Source organism: Apus apus, chromosome 4, assembly GCF_020740795.1.
Source record: "Apus apus isolate bApuApu2 chromosome 4, bApuApu2.pri.cur, whole genome shotgun sequence".
Taxonomy (NCBI): domain Eukaryota; kingdom Metazoa; phylum Chordata; class Aves; order Apodiformes; family Apodidae; genus Apus; species Apus apus.
In genome coordinates this window covers 19069459-19089509 of record NC_067285.1, presented here as the reverse complement: position 1 = coordinate 19089509, position 20051 = coordinate 19069459, and the positions used below count along the sequence as shown (strand labels likewise).

Sequence of the window (20051 nt, the reverse complement as noted above, 5' to 3'; positions counted from 1 at the left end):
AACCCCGTGCACATCCAAAGCTGTGCTTATGTTGGAAATTATCTACAGATTTTCTGGAGCTTCTTGGCTGTGTTATCAATTGTGAAGAACCAAGAGCCTTTCATCATTCTGCCATGTTTTCTGCCAAATTTCTATGGCTCATTACTGGTCCTTAATCAGGCAAATTTTGTAATTTTTTTAATTAAATCTGAAATGTGATTACTTAAGGACTTAGCTGAAACTTCTTTTTTAAACTCCATGAGATAAACAAAAAGCTGCAAAACGGTTGAAAGACACCTCTGAGAAGTGCTGTGTTATTTATCCATACCTCAGGAGCATAATTGCCAAGCTCTGCCTGTAATGCCAAAGCGCCAAGTTTCAGGGCAGTCTCATCATTGCAATATAATCGTTCCTCCAAAATATCTTTACGAAGCTGTAGGTAAAACTGATGCCTTGTCAGGCTGTGCCTGGAACACAAAAGGGTTTAAGAACACAGGAGGATCTTTGAACTGTCACCCTAAATGCTACTGTTTTTCCTGCAGTCAGCAAAGACATACACTTACTGGATAACATTAAAGTGGTTGACAAAGAATTTTATCCTTAGGAAGAGTGTGAAATTAATGAGTGAGGTTTTCTTCTTGGGTTGGTCATTCCAACCATCGGGGGCCACTTTGTAGAGTTTGGTCTCCTCATCCAAAAAGAAGAATTCTTTACCTGGAACAAGAATTTTGGGTTCTATGATAAGTCTGGAGATAGTTCAGTAGTTCAAAGTTGTGCTTTCTTCATTCAGTAATAAAAATTAAAACGTATCATGAATGTCAGTTGAGATTTACTTCTCTGTGTCATGATTTAACTTATTGCTTCTTTAATGGAGGACTTAGGATAACAGTGTGCAATTTAGGATCACAATGGCTAGATGCTGAATTAGTGTGGTATCTATGGAATCACTCAAGAATTGATGTGGTTTGCATTCTGCTCACCATTCAGGTTCTGCACCCCATTGTAATCCTCATGCCCTACACACAAGATATGCTTCTTCCTAGTGCCTTGGCCATGCTTGCCATCACAAATGGGCTAGGGAGATTTGAATCTCGTACATGAAATAGCTGAGCCTGTACTCTAAATTATATCTAGGAACAAAGACACTCAGCCTTCCTCCGTAGAGCGCTTCCTGGAACTTCTGCTGGAGCTACATGGCTCACTATTATTCCAGTGCAAGGCTGGGACATAGCCTTTTTTGCATGGGAATATCAGTCAGTAACAGCATGGCTGTACTGATGCACAGTCCTAGGGTAGACATGCTTTACATCAGCACAGTAATGTTTAAACAAACTTACATTTGTTTAAGCTTTGGATCTGTTTTCATCTGATGTTACAAGGATTCATTAATAAAGTGACTACAGAAGTACTGAAGGAGAAAACTGTTACTATAGTAGCTGCATCTCATTACCTTTCAGGTAAGCCAAGCCAAAGTAGAAATGTTCCACCAAATTTGCATATGCCACCACAGTGTCGAAAACATCTCTTGCCTTGGACTTGATGTCACATTGCACCTCAAGGCACTGCCCATTGAGTAGAACCACATTGAGATCCCTTTGGGACAAATATGATTTCCCTTTTTTAGTCTAAGAATATATAATAAAGAGTAAAAAATGAGTGCCAAGTTCAAACAATGCAAGTTCCATAGCATTTTATTGCCAAGAGGCCCTCGTCTCCTTTCTCTGCATAACCTGATGCTATTCCCTGCCTCCCTTCTAATAAGTCAATATCCCAAACATTTCTAATTTTTAAAAAACCCCAGGGAATCCCAACAAGACAGCTTAGTGTACTCAGACTCTACGATCACTAGGGTTATTCTAGATTTGAGGGTAATTCCAAATTTTCTCTACCCTCGTTTTTACTGCTGTGTGCTGTCAGCCTTTTACATTATCTTAATGAAAGGTAGAGGATGTGTCTGTAGACTGGAGTCCAGTACATTAGCACTAGATGTCACATTGCATATTTGCCTTATAATCTTTGTCTCAAAAGTATTCTACCAAAGTGAGCATTCTTACTGAGAAGGATAAATTAAGCTATTTTTACACCATCAGAAATAACTATGTAGAACTGAGAATTAAATTACCTCCCTTGAAGTCTCGGTACTTCTGCAGAAACCCTAATTTGGTTTGGGAGGAGGGCATGGCATGAATACTGAGTTGGGTCTCAGATAAAACTTAAGAGCCCCAACTAAAATGTCACTAGATTAGACCTAAATTCTTAATGTTTGTTCTTACCACAATTGATCCAGGCAGCTGTAAGGTCACTGGTGGTTCACTAGACAAAATAATAAATTCTGGACCTGAAAACTATAAGGAGACTATTTAGAAATTTAATACGTCTGAATGTAATTAAGATCCCAAACAGCAGTACCAATGAAACCCAGTTCTGTTGATCTGTATGTTGTAGCTAATTTATTTTGGTGTCTAATAAGGTGCAAATGCTGACTGAAGATTTGCCTCTGTTTGAGTCTCTCTTGTGTGGACTCTTTGGGGTTTAATTAGGGGTAAGCTCATGCTGAAGCCTTGTCTTCTGTAAAAGGGCTTAACCAAGACACATTTCCTTTGCAAGACACTCATTTTCATGACTCAGAAACTTATTTTCTTCCAAGATCTTTTCCCATTTGATTCCCAAGTTACTATGAGGACAGTCACATGCATGTACACAAACACATACACACCACTGTGATTTCATAAGCCTAGTTTCTATAGGGAACCAGACTAAAATGCAAAACTGCTTTCTTCCCTATTATGAAGGTTGACTGATATTTCTTATTAGCAGACATATTCTTTTGCTTTAACTTCAATAAACTTAACAGCACACAAAATGCTTTTTTCTTGTTGAGCATCCACCTCAAGGAATTTTGCATACTGTTTTTTGTTGTTGGGTTTTTTAAATTTATTTGTTTAGCTTCAGCTATGCTTTTAGATCCTTGAGGCATACAGAAATAACAAAATATCTGCAAATGGTAAGAGGTGGATCCTTCCAACCATCCTCCACGACTTAGTATCTTGACCTATTTAGATCTTTTTTTGGGAAGATTTATGGTTTGTTTCATAATACTAGTATTGTTCTGCCAACAGACAATGCAGTTTGCTATCACATAAAGAGGGACTAGCACTTTGTTGTAACAATTGTTGGACTCCTGAGGGATTAACTTATTATCCCAGAAAAAATAATATTAAAGCAATTTAAAACTAAATTTATATATACAAAGATAATTTTCCAAAGTATCTACCTGAAACTTTTGATCAAATTCTGACACTAGTAAGTCTTGAGCTAGTGAACTGAGAAGTGATGAAAGGGTTCACCAGCCTAAAACCTGTCCTTCCAACTTGTAGAACAGAAAGCTCCATGGGCAGCAGCATTGTGGAGTTTTCTGTCATTCAGTAATTTCTGGATTTTGTGATCCAACTCCCAAAGAAACATTATCTATCCCATTTAACAGAGTCCTACAAAAACCTGGCAACTAGAAATACACTCTTATGTGAACTATTGGTTTGGCAATAGTGAGTTTTACATTTTGAAAGCAGCATTAATCACCTTTTCCTTCCTGTGGAACAAACATTTCTGTGATGCCGCAGCTGCTGTGTAGTCCTTTGTAGACATGGAGAAGGTGGAACCTAAACTTAGGATGTTGTGTTTGCTGTTGTTCTGAGTTCCACCAGGGCTTTCTTCTACAGCGCTGACTGACCTTCAAAGAAAAAGTAATAGAGAGCAATATATATACCATGCAATCAAAACAACACAGACTTTAGGTCAAAGAGCTTAATGTACATTGACTGGCAGAATATTATGAAACCCAGGGCAATGTCAATTATAAGTTGTTAAATATTTCTTTACAGAAAAAGAAAAAACATTTTAAAGGGATAACTTTACTGATGTCCTTATAAATACATCTAAATTATGCTTTAATTCAATAACAGGCTTTTTTTATTTTGCTTTTTTTTTTTTTCTTTTCATCTGATGATCCAGATCTAGCTGGTTTAAGTCTAGCGAAGCCAACAGGCAAATAATTTAGCTCAATGCCTTTCTGAGAATTCTACAGGATTAAGTCAATTCTTCATTTCTTATTTTCTGAAGCAGAAAAGCTTCAGAAAACAATGACATTTGTTGTTACCTTATTCAGAGTTCTCCAGGAATGGAAACAATTATTTGAACACTAATTCATTAGAAAAAACTGATGTCTTGGGGAACTAAGGGAATTTTCAATTTAATTTAGAGAAAGATACATGAAAGTTGTCAGATCAGAAAGGTGTCTTTATACTATATTTTTAACCCATAAAGTAATGGTGTTTTCCACATGAGCAGGCACTTGTATGCTTAGAATAAAATAAAAATATAATTTTGTTTTGTTTTATTTAGTTGGATTTTTGTTAATTACATGCTTAACAAATGCTAAAGTCACACAGAGCTTTTTTGTTATCCCAAAGTTTTATCCTTTTCTTTTACATGTTGCAGATTTGCTTCAAGGCGCTATTCAGGAGTTTTAAAAGGTTTTTAACAAAGTTACTGGAATAGTTACTTCTCCTTGGTATCCAGTGACAGGACACATAAGAAAGGTTTAAAGTTGCATAAGGGCACGTTCAGACTTGATATTAGAAAACATTTCTTTACTCACTGGGTAGCCAAACACTAGAGCAGGCTTCCTAGATGCATTCCTCTGTTTAAAAAGATACCTAGATATTTTTGTTTCTATCAATGCAAAGTCATAAATACTAACTTTTCATTTAGAAATATGCCTAAAAATGACCTGAGTGGCTTTTTGGGTTATAAAAACACTATTAGCTCTAAACCCAAGATGCTGTAAGGAGACTTTCTTTTTCTGTAGAAAACATTTCCTGTTGGTAGTCCTGTAAGATAAGAGATGCCAGACTTGATAGCTGTGTCTTTATACACAGGCCATGGTCCTGCATATACTTACAAGCTGACCTTTATGAGGTGCAAATTATGTCAGTTGGACAGCCTACAGAAGTGAGCATAGTGATATTAGTAAGCTTTATATATAGTAAACCTATCAGTAAGTTCTGTGTTGGTTGTCCTCCTAGATGGGAAATTGGTGGTTTCCAAACTATTTCAATTACGCTGTTCTTGTGTAACTTACAATAGGATAAGGACCTTGGTAGAAATTCAATTGCAGATGGTTACAACTAAAAGTGGTGTTTATAGTCCCCACTTTCCATGGGAAACAGCTTGATGGAAATTTGGAAAAGAGAGTTCATCTTTCAGCAGAGGAGGAGAAGATTTTCTTGCCAGCATGATTTCAGGTCAAGGGTATCAAGATGATACTCAAGTTGGTAGTCAGAGGCATGACAATTGCTCCTAAATACTTAGTAAATAAATCATCTGTTACTGATATCATTAACAGGTATATGATGCATAGATAGATGTCTGTATACACACATATGGCTGTATGTGTAGTTAGACAGGCAAAGAGTTCTATCTTCACAAAAGTTGCCACTATCCTGCAACATGCTTGGGAGTTCTTTCTTACTGCAGGTTGAGAGGTGTACTGACATAACTCGCATTGCTCAGATTATTGTGCCTGATTTATCAGGAAGTTCAGCTGTTTACTTGGGATACATTTAATTGGTAGTTAATCTAAATGGAGCATTTCCTATGGGCCTGAATTATTCATGTCATGGTTAAAAGAAGAAACTCCTGCTTAACTGGGTCAAGAACTCAATTTAAATAGGATGTCTGTAGGGATTACAGGGTGATTAACTATGGGGCTCCAGTCTCAGTGGTGCCAAGAGGCTAACATTTCTTACATCCCTTCATGTGGAAGCAGCCATGATTACAGCTGCACTATGCTAACATCCAGTCTCCAGTCTCTTGTTTGGCAGCAGTCATGTTTCTCTGGATTTTAAAAAGGATTTAGTATCAGTTGTACAATTCTCAGCTTTCCTTGTCTATGTAAAGGGCTGTTGTATGTGCCATGTCTGATCTAAGGATAATACTCATGACAGAGCAGAGGTATCTACAGCTTGTGTCCCTGGGTTACCTCTAACTCTTCAGCGAAGTTGTGGCACTGGGCTGGGTAAGATTGACACAAGTGAGACAAATCAATCTAAGAACTGAGGTAGAAATGCAAATAATCCACTGAAAAGTATGGATCATATATATAATCTGTCATAACCACTCCAGAATACATCAGGCCTCTGCTAATGTGACAGCAAAGCAAGACCAGATCCAGATCTAAATGTAGACAAATATAGACTCTGGCCTTGCAAGTTAAAGCAAAGGCCACTCATAATTTCTCAACAGGTTTTTCCCCTTTCACTCAGTAGAGCTGCTTCCCAGTTGTTTCAATCACAGTGACCTTATTGCTGCTTACCTTTCTGATTCTGACAGAGACTGTCCCAGCTATTCTGAGAGTCTGACATCTGGCAGGACACAGCAGTAAAGAGTACAGGTAGAAAACTGCAATGTGCTTATTTTGTATGGATTTTTCAGGGCCACACTGTGTCTCTGTGCACTTTAATTCTACATAAATATATCTATTACTAAAATTAGTTCAGATAGTGATCCAGGCATTCTATGGTAATGACATTGCCATGCTACTTGTATGCTTTACTTGGTAATACAACAGTTTCCATCTTTTAAGACTATGAGTTTTGATTACCTGTTTATGAAGAGCTTGTAGCTACTTTGCGTCCCTGACCCACTAAGGGTGGGGTCCCATGAGCTGTGTGTCTGTGGAACTCTCCCTGAAATGAACAAAAAATAAATTCACAATGGAAACAATTATAGCAGCACTCTGCATCAGATCTTAGGACAATTACAACAAGGAGGAAATGCAGACTGGATACTTCCTCCCTTGTGTCCTTTCTCCAGCATGTGAGGGACCAGCTCTTGTAGGAAGTGGTGTTGAAACTCCATTGTAACCCCTCGAACAAAGTCTCATTTGCATCCCAAAAGGCCTGCCTGGGAAGATGGAGACAACGATGATGGTCTGCATATGGCCTGTGGCCTGCATTTACAACAACTGAGATAAAGACAGATGGAGGGGCAGAGGTCCACTCTAGCTGCCCAGTCTTATGACTCAGTTGCATTTACTCATCCTTGCGAGAAACAATGAAAGTAGGCCTATAAAGCAGGGGGCTGCAGTGGTGAGTTTTGGGACCCTCACTGATAGCAGCTCTCCCCAACTGGCTGGCCCAATGCTGGATCCAGGACTGGTGATTGGCTGTTATCTGTTTCTCTAACTTCTCCTATTCCCTCTCTCTCTCTTCCTTCCTAAAAACATTAAGTAACACAAGGCCTAACTATGACTTTCTCAGGTTGTGCAGCTTGAACATACATCAATTGTACTCTTGTGATCATGCAGCCTGAGATAATAATTGAGCTATCAGCTAAAACTTCTATAGTTTTAATTAAACATAATATTCAAATACAGACCTTGAGTGTCATTTCACCTTAATCTGATCAAGGGGTATCGGATTGTCAAGCATTTCCTTGGACTGTGACATTTTAATCACTCTCCCTGGAAGGGCCAGGTCTGAGACTATGGTTGGATCCAGCTGCACTTGGGCTCTCTGAGAAGGAGTTCAGAAAGCAAGGGGGTCCAATCTGAATCTCCCTTGGTTGCCCTACCCAGGTTGTGTCAGGGCATGATAAATGTCTATTTGATAAGGCTAAGTGAATACTACACCAGCAGTATTCCCAGTTCTGTAGTTACTGTTACATCCTCTTAATAACCCTTCATGTGAATGCAATTTGGAAAACAGCTGTGTAGGTACACTGACTGTTATATATGTATAGGGGTAATTTGTGAAACAGCTTTTTCTGTTCAGAAATTACCCCTGGTATTCTTTGTTCTTCTATTTCTACGTGTAAAATCAGGAGAAAAAAGCCATTAATCTTCTCTGGCTTAATCAGAGTAGGATATAAATTCACTGAAATGAAAACTGTTTGTAAATATTCCACTGTTTATTTGCTACATTAAATATATTGTGAATCCTTTTTACATCATAAAAATCTAGAGGAAATATAGAATGGTTTGTGAGTCATCAGCAAGTAAGATTTGCATATTTTTTCACCTTTAGTTGTCTCTGCTGATCCAGGAAGAAAGGCATTGCTTTTTCCAAATACATGAAGGCTGAAATTTAGAGGTAGAACCAGAAAGGGCTGTGCAAGAAGTAATTCTATGAACTGAGATCTCACTGAGTTCCAACATGAAAATATGACATTGAATTCTAGTGCACTGACCACCAGCTACAATTTTTAAAACTAGAAAATCTACAGTCACGTTGCAAAAATAAGTATAACTATGGTTTTTTTTCTAGCTGCAGATGGTAATTAAAAAATGTTAGATTTGAGATAAGCCAAATACTCAGGGCAAATTACCAAAGTTAAGATTCAGTCCTGTGTTCTGAAACTACCCACTTATTAAAGAGAAAGCCTTGCAAATATCTCTGCTTATACTATAGGTTTCACGTAATTGTATAACTGTACTTTGAAAAGTACATAAAAATCCCCTTAATTTTTCTGTCTCAGCTATTATGGCAGTGGGACAAGTTGGCTAGTTTCAGTGGTCAAACTGCTTTGATCACAAATCCAATAGGTTCCTGATGTTAAAGTACAACATGGCACTCACAGATGTTGATCTTGTAGATTATTAATTTATTATATGTTAAATTAGCTTATAAAGTACAGTCTGCATAGAGATATTGAATTCCCTAGATAGTGGTCTCTACTATATGGTAGTATTTCTTTTCAGAGAAGAATGCATATTTTGAATACATTATTTCATTGAAAGAATATCTGCGACAAACCAGCTCTTGCATTCTGTGTTTTCTTCTGTGATACACGAAAAATGCACTGGAATGAGCTTTTGCTAAGTTTATGACCACAATTTCTTTACAAAGGACTTAGAATACAGGCTCTTGAGTTTACCTTCACTGTGTGCCACTAGATATGTGACTGACACGTATGCATCACAGGGAGCAGCTGCTATTTCAGGTTTTTCTTGCTGTTAATATTGTAGTTCTGGAGACTCAGAAATACAGCACCTTTCAGAAGGAGAGTATCAGCAGCAGTTGTAGGAATAATCTTGCCTTCCTTATCCTTGGGGTTGAGAAACTATTAATTTTTTTTCTTTTTTTTCAGTATCCTTTTCTGAATTATCTCCTGGCAGACTCATAATAACACAGTGTGCGCTCAGGTTTTTTGCCATCTTTCCTAGGGAAATTAATGCCTTGAGATCATGCTCTATGCCTTTCATTTTTGCCTAGTAAATTTTAAGCCTATTAAATTTGGAAGAGCATGGGTAATATTTTCCTATAAATTTCATCAATTGGCAGCTGGATCTCAAACCAAAATTAATACTCCCCAGTGAGAAAAAGCAAGGAGTACTCATCAGTTTTCTGATTTTTATGTCATCAATGAACTAAACATTCAGTGTGCATACCTTGTCACATCATAATTTATGTAGTGGACCCTAGGGTTGTTGCCTTAGCTAAAAAAATTCTGGGATTAAAAAACCCACACATGCTTACAGAGTACATTTGAATCCATGCCACAGGAGGACCTAATACTTCATTTCTAGTATAGGCTCATAGAGGAAGTAAACTCCTAAGTACAGAAGTAAACTTCCAACTCTTGGTCTAGAAGCTCAGACCCAGGAGAAGTGCCCCAGGCAGAAGGGGAAAAAAAGGTTGAAAGCAGATGGGAGGGATAGGTCACTGTGGAATGAAGAATAGAAATGGACAGAATCTGAGAACGAGTAAGCTTGCTTTTTTGGAGACACTGATGACATTTGTCAACAGAAACTTTTTGCTCCTGGAGTGTAGGTGTCCCTAACTCAGAGTTCCAAATTACACATGAAGATACACATGCATGGCAGTACTCCCTTTCCTGCTGAATTCCCTTGTTTGCTTCATGATATCCCCCAACACTGTGATTTAAGTGGCTTGGGCAGGACCCTGACTGATGACTACCACAGCGCATTCACTGAATGGATCCTCTCACAGTTTCTTTCATGCTGTTCCTGCCATAAAAGGATTAAAAATGGAGCTAAAATTCTGACTCTGTTATATCTGGACAAAGTAAATCAGAATAGCAGCACTGCAATCTGGCATTTAGCATAACAAAAATGACATGCTGAGCAGGAAATATACAATGGCTTGAGGACAAAAATGAAAACAAAACAAAGGATCATTTGGTTGCTTTTTTCTCCTCTCAATTTCAGAATCAATCCCTTTGGTTTTGAATGGGCTTGAAGAAACATTAATCCCCACCATCTAAGTCTCAGTTATTATTCACAGATTCATAGATTCCAGTGCTGCCAACTTGATATTGCCAATGCATTTGTGGGGTAGTTCCACTGTTTCTCATCTGTTTCAAGACCCCATGTGCCAGAAACATGCTGTCAGGCTTTGTCTGTGATCTGCTGAACAGCTTCACCTGGCAAAAGGGGCATAAAGCAAGAAAGAGGTGATGGTACTGCATAGTAATCAGTGAATATATAGCTTTACAATGGGACACAAGTAAAATGGAACCCATTATAATGGAATCTTTCTTCTCTGCAGCTTAGCACAAACATATCTCCATAGTCACATAGCCACAGATGCATCAGAGTACCTTATCACTTGACCTTCATGGGTAGTCTCACATTTCCAAGGACAAAAGAGATGAGTACATGACTCATAATCTTTCAGGAATATCTTACCTCTTCTGTTTCCTCGGTTAGACAGTATTAAAGATGTACTTTCAGATATACTATTAGAGTCACTGTGTTCCACAGAGAGTTGCCTGTAATCTTTGTAATCTTCTGTTGACCGACTATAATTCATTAATGTGGACCCTTTGGAAACAGAAAGGAACTATGGTGAATCGCATGCTTTAATTATAAATTGTTGGGTTTTGCATGATAATGTAAATAACATTTGACTTGACTAATTTCTATATAGTCCATATCTGTCTGTCTTCTAACCCTGACTTCAGTTCCTTAAGGACCAAGGAAAACTTGGTAACTTCATTCTATTACTTTCATAATCTTATTCTGATCCACAATAGTCATCATTGCTCTCCTCAACCATTCCAAATAAAATGAATCTAATATATTAATTCTGTTCCACATGTTTAACTGAAAGATTGCAAAGTGCAGATAACTTGCAAGATTTTTCTTCCTTATTCTGAGGCCTAAAAACTCCAGCTATAAAGTATCATTTCTGTATGCAAGACAGACAGTGCCCAGACACAATCCACTACCAGAGTCGGCTGCAGAAATTGTATGAAGGAGTCATCCTAAGTCGCTAGGAAGTACATATTTCTGTTGTACCCTAACTTTACTTTGGTCATATTGTCTCCTGTTCATTTCCAGAATCTCTGAATGTGATCACTTCTAAATAGGGGGGGAAAAAAAAAAAAAAAAAGGAATGCTGCCTTGAAAAGTGTGGCACACTGATTCTCGGTGTAATTGACATCCTGATTTACTGAAGTCCTTAAACAAGTGTAAGCCAGGTGACCTAAATCCCTAGAAAACATAGAGATCATCCCAGATACATAATCACTAGAACCAGCAGAAGGGAGGTGTCAGGAACTTGTGGCTTACAGGGGTTTGAAGATGGGACCACACCTTTTGGCAGTAACAGAGTTTTCACCAGTTTATGCTGGTGTGAATCTATGAGTGTAGTTTCTGAATGAGTGAATGAGCCAATATGATGAGGACTGTTTTGTCTGGATGTTTTGCAGAAGAATCTCCTTTTCTTATGACTAATAACACCTAGTAGAAATGTTCCACACATATTTGTATTTAATTCTACTTGAAGTTAATGGAACATATATGTAATTTGCTGAATAGGAATTGGATTGTTCATGTGACTAATGTTGAGCATATTAAAAAAAAAAAAAAAAAAAGCCTCAATAGCTTGAGCTAACCCTCACCTTGCCTCAGAAATCAGAGATTTCTGTTGAAGTGAACTGTACAATATAGATATTAGAAAAAAAACAATCTGAACTTGAAGTCCACATTGAGTTACATTTAGAAGATTACTCTGAATAAAACCTCGATCTAAGTCAAATGAAATGTGAAATTAGTATATGCTGGTTTACTTATATAGTGGGCAGGATTTGGCCTTGTGTCTTGAAGGCACTTCACCAATCCATGTGTGAATTTATAAAAAAGCTTTTGAATGGAAAAACAGAACTAAAATAAAAAAGAAACAACAAGTCTTTGCTTGAATAATCAAATAGGAAGTATATATTCCTTATTGGAAATAGGATAACTTCACAGAATCACATTCTACCTTTGAAAATACTCTGGAGTATACAAGGTGCAAAAGCAGATTTGAAAGTAGTTTCATTTTATAAACACAGGTTTTATGCAAAGTGCTTTAAGAGTCAAATCTGAGCAAGCAGATGTGTTATCATTGCTTCACAGCCTGCAGATTACTGTCTTTTGAGGAAATAAGGAAAAGAAAACTTACTGACTTGCCTCAGAGTGTCTCCATTATGAAGTAATTTATATGTAAAGCAATAAATATCCTATCCAACACTACATGTAATCACTACAGCATGAAATTAAACAATTCACCTAGCTTGGGAAGGACTCAGAGAAGGCTGGCTGTATCCTTATTAGACAGTTCAGATTATAACTCTTTCTTTACCTTGGTGAAAATTCATCTGGGAGGACAGTGGTGAGGTGTCTGATATTTTCTCATGCAGTCTTTTCCTTATCACATGACTTCTGTTAAGCTGAGAGGCTGTGCTGTCTTCAGTGACTACCTGCTCTACCTAGAAGACAGTAGTACTGCAAATCAATGTCATATGATATGTGGATTTCAGACTCTCATACTGAAGTGACCCTTGCCCTCTGCTTGTCAGAGGCTGCTGCTTTGCTTGGTTCAAGCAACTTCATTGTCCTGGATTAACACAAAGCAGGACTGAGTTTTGATGGCCTCATGGTCCCAGGCTAGCTGTGTTTATTAGGGGGCACCCTCTATTGCAGTGGGAAATGGAGCAATAGAGAGTGCAACAAATAAGGTAATCTCAGAATATTAATTAATTGGGGAAAAGAGAAACAAAACAAAAAGAAAAAAAAAAACAAAAAACAAAAAACCCACAAAGAAACAACAACAAAAAAAAGCAGTGTGTTTTCTTCCAGTTTTGTTCAGTTTGTCAACAAAAAATTTTGTTGACATTACAAATCTTGAAAAAAACCTCAGGTGCTCATGTATTAAAGACTTCTCATGGTCAGGCTTTATTGCATAGCAAATGTTTAGCTCTACTCAAGGACAATGAATGAAATTCTCAGTATGATGTGATTTCTTTGAATTTTACAAATCAAGTCTGAATCCAGAGTGGCAATAGGGAAATCTTTTCTCTTGTGTTAAGTCTATTCCTTTGGCCAATACGAGATGTCCATAAAGGTTATGATTCCTTCAGTATTAAAAAAAAAAAAAAAGATACTGTAAGTACAAAAGCTGGATTTTGATTATTTCCCAGAAGTGTAAGAGTGGTGTGAGAGATGGCTTCATTCCCTCATTTTCTTGTACACATACCCACTCATTTCCACTCTTAGAAGTCTAGAATCCAATCTCACTTCTTCAATTTATATAAGTGTTAGTTTCAGACAATTGCTCACCTGAATCCTATGTTGTTGCTGACCTCTCTTACGAAAGAAAAGGAGATGATTAGAGTACGAGTAGTACCTACCTCACTGACACTTCCCAGAGCAAACTGGACCATTTTCTTTATGTAGACATTTGCTGGTAAGGAAGCAAATTCCTTCTGATGTGCCTCGCATGCTTCCAGAATCGATTCAGGAGAAAGTCTTTTATGTGGCAGATCTTCACATAGTGTCAACAAGAGCCTGTGTAGTTGGTCACTCAGCTGGAGGGACTGAGTCAAAACGGAGGTACTGTTAAATGACCTCTCCTAGTGATGTGAAATACTGTGTAAACTGGAACCAGGAATTTCTCTAAGGCTTTCACCCTTGGTGAGAAATGGGCACTGAATTCCTTTACACTTCTGGAAAATTCCAGATAGGCAGAATAACACCACTAAACAGAGCCTCTAATCAGATCCAGGATAGCCTTGGAGGGAATTGGCATGTACAAGAGAGGGTCATTTACCTGTATAGGGGCTTCTTGGTTACAAACAGCTCAGACTGCTCCACAGCTTTGCTAATATTATTGTGAATCTTAAAGATTCATGCAAGACATGTAACCTTCAATATACTAAAAGCTTGTGCTCTCCAAATCAAAAACAAGCAATCATATGCATGGATATAGAAAGGAAGCAAAATGCATGCTACAAATTTTTGAAAGGCTTCTGGGTAAGCAAGAAATGCAAAATTAAATCTAGCAGAGATGCTGGTAGAATTTGCTCAGAAACAAGGAGAGTAGTTTAGCTTTTTTCCAGCATCTCATTATTAGAAAAAGCACATAAATGTGTACAGTACCACAACTATGCCGGCATCGTTTTGTTTTAGCCCTTACTTACTATCTTAGAATCATAGAATGGTTTAGGTTGGAAAAGAACTTTAAGATAATTGAGTCCAACTGTAAAACCTAACACAAGTCCACCAATAAACCATGTCCCTGTGTGCCACACACATATATTTTAAATACCTCCAGGTATGGCGACTTAACCACTTCACTGGGTAGCCTGTTCCTTATTACAGTCTTGGAATAAATTATCTTCACTCTTAAAATCAAGGTACAATTCATCTTAATGGGAACAATTCTGGTTTTTGAAGAAAAAGGAAAAGAAAAAAAAAGGAAAGATGAGACCTGACTAAATTCCTGATTTGGATAAACTGGTATTTTCGAAGTCTGGACCTTGACACTAGCTTTCCAATTCCTTTTAGTGTTCCAAACATAAAGCTTCTCTTACTGAGACTTCAGATTATACCTCTCAATCTCTGAACCCACCAATATAAGATGGAGTAAAAGAAAACAAGAATGTTTTGTTACTGGCCTGGTTTGGAGGAACCTGGAAGTCTACTGACCAATAGAGAGTCATTCCTAAGGAATACACCAACTTCTGTCAAAACAGAAAAGGAAAGCCTTTATGAAGTCAACACAAAATACAGAAAAGCCTTGTACTAGAGAGACCATCTTATTGTGTCTTTGGTTACAAAATGGCAGAAAGCAAACAGATATATATTTTTTTAAAACTAGACTAGAGGAAACATACATAAAAGCACAATAGTGACTCTTGGCTTATGGACTAGATAGCATGGAAGGAGTATTGTTCAGCTCGACGGGCTGAGCCAGGATGCCCTCTATCCAATGATGCCCTGAGCAGGAAATTAACTTTGAAATCCTTTCTTAGTTCTGAAGCTCTCCCATTGCCAATTAAAGCTGTCCTCTACCTGCAGGACTGACCAAAAGTCATGACAAGGCAAAGCATTACTGGAATAAGAGTATTCCAAAACTTCATGTTTCTGCATAGTGTCTAAGTGATCAGTTATTTAAGAGTCTGGAACTACTGTTTTCTGCCTGAGGAAAGTATGCACTGGTGTAGGCGTAGTGGTATTTAAAACTTTTGGATACCTGAGTGTTGTCTCTTACTGTCTTGCCACAGAGACTCATTTCTCTGGGAGAAGAAAATTAAATTGTTAACAAAGCTGAACATATTTCTGACTTCCTGGGAGTGCTTCCACTGATTGTTTAGATAATGCATTTGTGCTGCTTTTGGGATTACAATTACCGTTTCTGGTCAAACACCATGTTCATAGAAATATTTTTGCTTTTTGTGGGCCTTCAGAGATAATAAATTTCTGCAGACCTGGAGAACTGATGGTCAAAATTGATTTTGATGTTGTGCATGCTAATCTAATAGCAATAGCTAGTCTAATAGCTGCAAGACACGTCAGTCTTTCTAACTGTAGACTAATTTTTTTAGCGTTATTAGAAAAGGAGTTTGACAGTTGATACCTAGTATGCTCCATTAAACCCCACAAGCTGATCTTCATGAGGTACTGTCAAGATTTATTTTCTAATATACCTCACCTTTGTTAGTCCGATGTGCTGGTTTGTACTTTGTCTGTGAAGCAATTCTGGTGCACTGAAGGGGGCAGCTTCCATCTGAGATGCATTGTTTTGGAAGGACAAATTTCCTTCAGGAGACAGTAGTACTGACCACGGACAAATCACATGGATGGCAGGGTCTGAATAACATTGAAGAAGATAATGGAGTTCTTAGTGTTGAACTCACTGTGTACCGAAATCATATTGCTGGCGTCTCATCTGCCTATCTAAACCCATTACTGAAATTTCCTGGAGGTGTACTCAGAAGTCAGTAGAATCATGTTTGTTTATGCCTCGCTGATTTTGTCAGCTTAAATTCAGTAATGGTTAAAGACTTGACTTTTCTCTCACATAATTTCACATATATAAACAACATATTGATTTTGATAGATTTCTGAAGCCTAAGGAAAGGCAGAATCACATCTCATGTACAGATACTGGAAATCTTGACATTTTTGGTAGATCCTTTTATAAAAAGCACAAGAGAATATCAGAAGAGTAGAACACTCCTTCCAATAAAGTATGAATACTTTGAAGCTGGAAAATGCCAAATACCTTAAGTTAACTTCCATTAAGTTGCAAGATCATGGTACAAATCTCTGTGGCAATATTTTGTTGTTCCATATGCTGCTTATAGTCAGTCAGCTCTGCATTTTAGTAACCTCTCTTTCAGCGTATTGTGTCTAGCAAAGCCAGGTTAATTTGCCAGAAAGGCAGTGTGAGGAGTCAGTAGCTTTTTTATTTCCAGTGTAGAGCTGAAGAAACTGATAAAGACCCCAACTTTGATGACTACACCATGCAAATCAACAGAAGCTGAGCTAGCAGTAGAAAACAAACTTCCCAAGTCCAAGTGCTAAAACCTACTAAGCTTTTCTTTAAGTGGAAACATAATTTCTAACTAACCCAAACTTTTACTAGAATTCAAGTGTGAAAATTAAACCATAGACTAGATTCTATGAGTAACTTCAACAGCCGTGATGTTACCATTACATTCAGTCTTTCTGTCTGTTTGTCAGTTATGTTAAAAGAGCAGGGATCTTCAAACAAAAGGGTTTTCAAATAAATGTAGACTCCTAATCCTGACAAGGTCCTGAGGACACTAATTGACCTTAATGGATCTGGCTAGCCTTACTTGGGACCGGCCTACATCCGCTGCCCGTACTTCCAGGGGATCCAGTTAAGCTCAACTGTAGCTTTGAGTCTCTGCCTGAGGTACAGCATAGGAGTGCCCATCTCCAGCTCAGCCACAGCCATGTGAGTTTTCTCATTTTTCTAGCAATATACTATTATTGCCATTAGTGTTTTTTGGCTCTACCCCTGAAAGAAAACCAAAACTCAAAAAAAAACCCAACAACCCTCAAAAGAGCTAAAATAGCTCAAGCATTAATTTCCAACAGTAAGATCTAGAAGAAGATACTTTTCACCTCACCTTTGTGAAGGTCCTCCAGTAGCTGCACTGTGGCCAGATACAAGAGTGCCCATATTTCTTCTTCCTCCAAAGGGCTTCCTTTTGCCCACAGGACCTCGGCCAGTGTCACACAGGAACTGCTCATGCCTGCTGCAATAGAAACCAGATTCTGGACACACTAAACTAGACTGAAGCAAACCATACTGATTACAGCTCTGTCCTCTCACAATAAGAAATATTTTGTGGACCTCCCTGCTTCCTTGTTCACAAAAGGTGGTATTGTTCATCCCTGTCTTAATCTGAGTAAGAGTTAATAAAGGGAACTAAACTAAGTTGTGTGGGGCAAATAATTTTTACTCAGGAGATCCTTCATATATGCTGTTCAGACTTTGTGAATTATTTGAAGGGTAGGACATTGATTTTGCTGCTTAATTGGATGCTATTGTCTAGAAAAAACATGAGAGAGTTAATCTAAGAGAAAAAGAATGACAAAGCAAAAGTAGATGCACTGTAAGACGAAAGGTTTATAAACACAGTCCAACAGAACAATTTAGTTTCTTTCATTCCTCAGCTGATTGATCAGTAAAAGCTTGTAGACTCTTACTGGATTCATTGAGAGATTTTCTTTGTCAAATTCCTGAGACTCAGAACTTGCAGTTCATCCATACCAATATAAATAGAAACTTGCTTTGTTTCACTAAATCAAATTAAAAGATGATTCCCTCTGAGAACTGCTGAATAGCAATTTTGTGTCTCCCGGTACACACTCTAATGTGACAAGTACATAAGACCTGGTGTACTGCGAAAGAATGTTGGTCCACACACTCTACTAGTTTTTTCTCAACTGCAACACAGTATCAGATAACTTAGAGAAAGGCATCCTGTACTGAATTGTAATTTAATGTCTTACTAGAAACTGATTTGTGACTTGAAATGGCAAGGTTTCTTTTCCTCCAAATGTTTTATAGTGCTAAATATTGTCAAAGAACTTTTGTTCTTCATAAATGGCTCTAATTTTTCCATTTCACTGGTTTTACATTCCTGTTATTTACAAATCTAGGCACAGCTGGTCTAGGTCTACAAATCTGTAGGGAAAACTGAATCCAAGCTTAACATTTGCTAAAAAATGTTGAACTTAGTTTATGTTTTTGCTTTTACCAGGCTGTAATAGTGAGCTCCATTGTATGCAGTGTAAATAGGGGCATAATGAGAAAAATTGGAAGTAATCCATCTGTTGCTTTGAGGTTTTAACATTGTTTATAGAGCACCAAGTGAGGACATTGCAAGCCAGGATGCAATTGTTGTATATCAGATTATAAACACCACTGTAAAATTACTTGATTTACAGCCTGAAAACAGATCTTCCCCCTGAACCATTTCTTCACTCACTGTACACAGCCCGCTTTCTGCTAGCATTTGCTCTCCACCTGCAATAGAATTTTCTGTGTCTTACAGCTGATTTCTCTGCCAGCTTCCTGTTTGTTATGCAGTCTTCAAGGGGTCACTGCAAGAGCATGATGATTTTCTGCAGGACCAACTTGTTTCCGATTAATAGACTACTCAGGCTTTGATTAATGAGGTCTTGTCCTGGCTCACTAGTGTCCAAAGAAGGTATCACAACATTGGAAGAATGATCCCTTGCTGCAATCACTACAGGATTAGGGACCAACCTAGTGACATTTTAAACAGAACAAGAGTCCTAATTTTAGTCTCTGTATCTTCAAAGGATAGTAAAGCTTCTTAAGAACCTAATCTTAATTAGAAGAGACAGACAAATCTTCTTAATCTAAGCCATCACCATTTCTCTTAACAATAAATTACTCTGATAGCATTTCACTTAACCCTGTGGTACTGGCAGTAAGCAATCAATTCACAGCCCCAGACCTAGAATCTTTGTGGCTTCTCTATATTGGTAATCCACTAGACTGCACTTAGTGTTGTTTTATTTGAGACCATGCTGAAGGAAGGTACATTGCATCCTCTATTTTAGATAGAAGTGCTTATACTAAGTGATTTCAAATGCTGATATTTCTAACTAGCTTAAGTTACTCAATAAGCAACTATGCAGAGTGCAGGTATTTATCAAGACAAAGTTAAATCAGCAGTTACAACCAGAGCTGCTGAACTTTTGTAGTTTGTTTTTTCTAAAAGTAATGTCTCAGATCCATCCTAAGTATGTATTAAATTAATTCTGCTGACAATGATGTGCCATCTTCTTCCAAAAATGATGAGATTGTATGGACATGGAAATAATCTCTTTAAAGTGTAATAAAATAATTCAATGTAAAGTTAAAGGATTTTACCAACAAATTGGCAACTGATTTTTAAACAGACTCAGAATGACCTGTAATTTTGGCCTGTATTTTTGACTCTTGGTTTTCAAGACCAGCATGATGTGGTATTTGACAAAACTATAGCTATGTGAGTGCTTGGGAAAAAAAATACTCTTCATTTCCTTTTATAGCCAGGCTACACTATGTATATGATCGGAGATTATAAGTGATATAAAGATACTGTTATCATTGTAGCACCACATGTATTCATGGTTCCTCAACTTAATAAAAGCTGTGATCCAGAACCAAACAATTCTGACCTTCAAATAAGCTGCAAGTGTTAAGGCAAAGCACACAAATTAGGAGGCAAGGAAG

At 37.7% G+C, this 20051-nt stretch overlaps 2 protein-coding genes across 2 annotated transcripts in view; one reads left to right on the top strand and one right to left on the bottom strand.

Annotated features, from left to right (window-relative positions):
• MAPK8 (mitogen-activated protein kinase 8) overlaps positions 1-20051 on the top strand; it is a 130870-nt gene that overhangs the window by 50848 nt on the left and 59971 nt on the right. The gene's annotated exons all lie outside the window — the stretch shown is intronic.
• FRMPD2 (FERM and PDZ domain containing 2) overlaps positions 1-20051 on the bottom strand; it is a 65810-nt gene that overhangs the window by 30756 nt on the left and 15003 nt on the right. Inside the window, exons 3-14 of the mRNA XM_051616861.1 lie at positions 17425-17553; positions 15978-16135; positions 14941-15006; positions 13675-13860; positions 12627-12753; positions 10688-10822; positions 6641-6725; positions 3559-3709; positions 2253-2324; positions 1430-1604; positions 543-693; positions 308-446 (exon numbers count right to left, since the gene is read on the bottom strand). Of these exons, the coding sequence (XP_051472821.1) occupies positions 308-446; positions 543-693; positions 1430-1604; positions 2253-2324; positions 3559-3709; positions 6641-6725; positions 10688-10822; positions 12627-12753; positions 13675-13860; positions 14941-15006; positions 15978-16135; positions 17425-17553 (1574 nt within the window). The remainder of the gene's footprint in view (positions 1-307; positions 447-542; positions 694-1429; positions 1605-2252; positions 2325-3558; positions 3710-6640; positions 6726-10687; positions 10823-12626; positions 12754-13674; positions 13861-14940; positions 15007-15977; positions 16136-17424; positions 17554-20051) is intronic.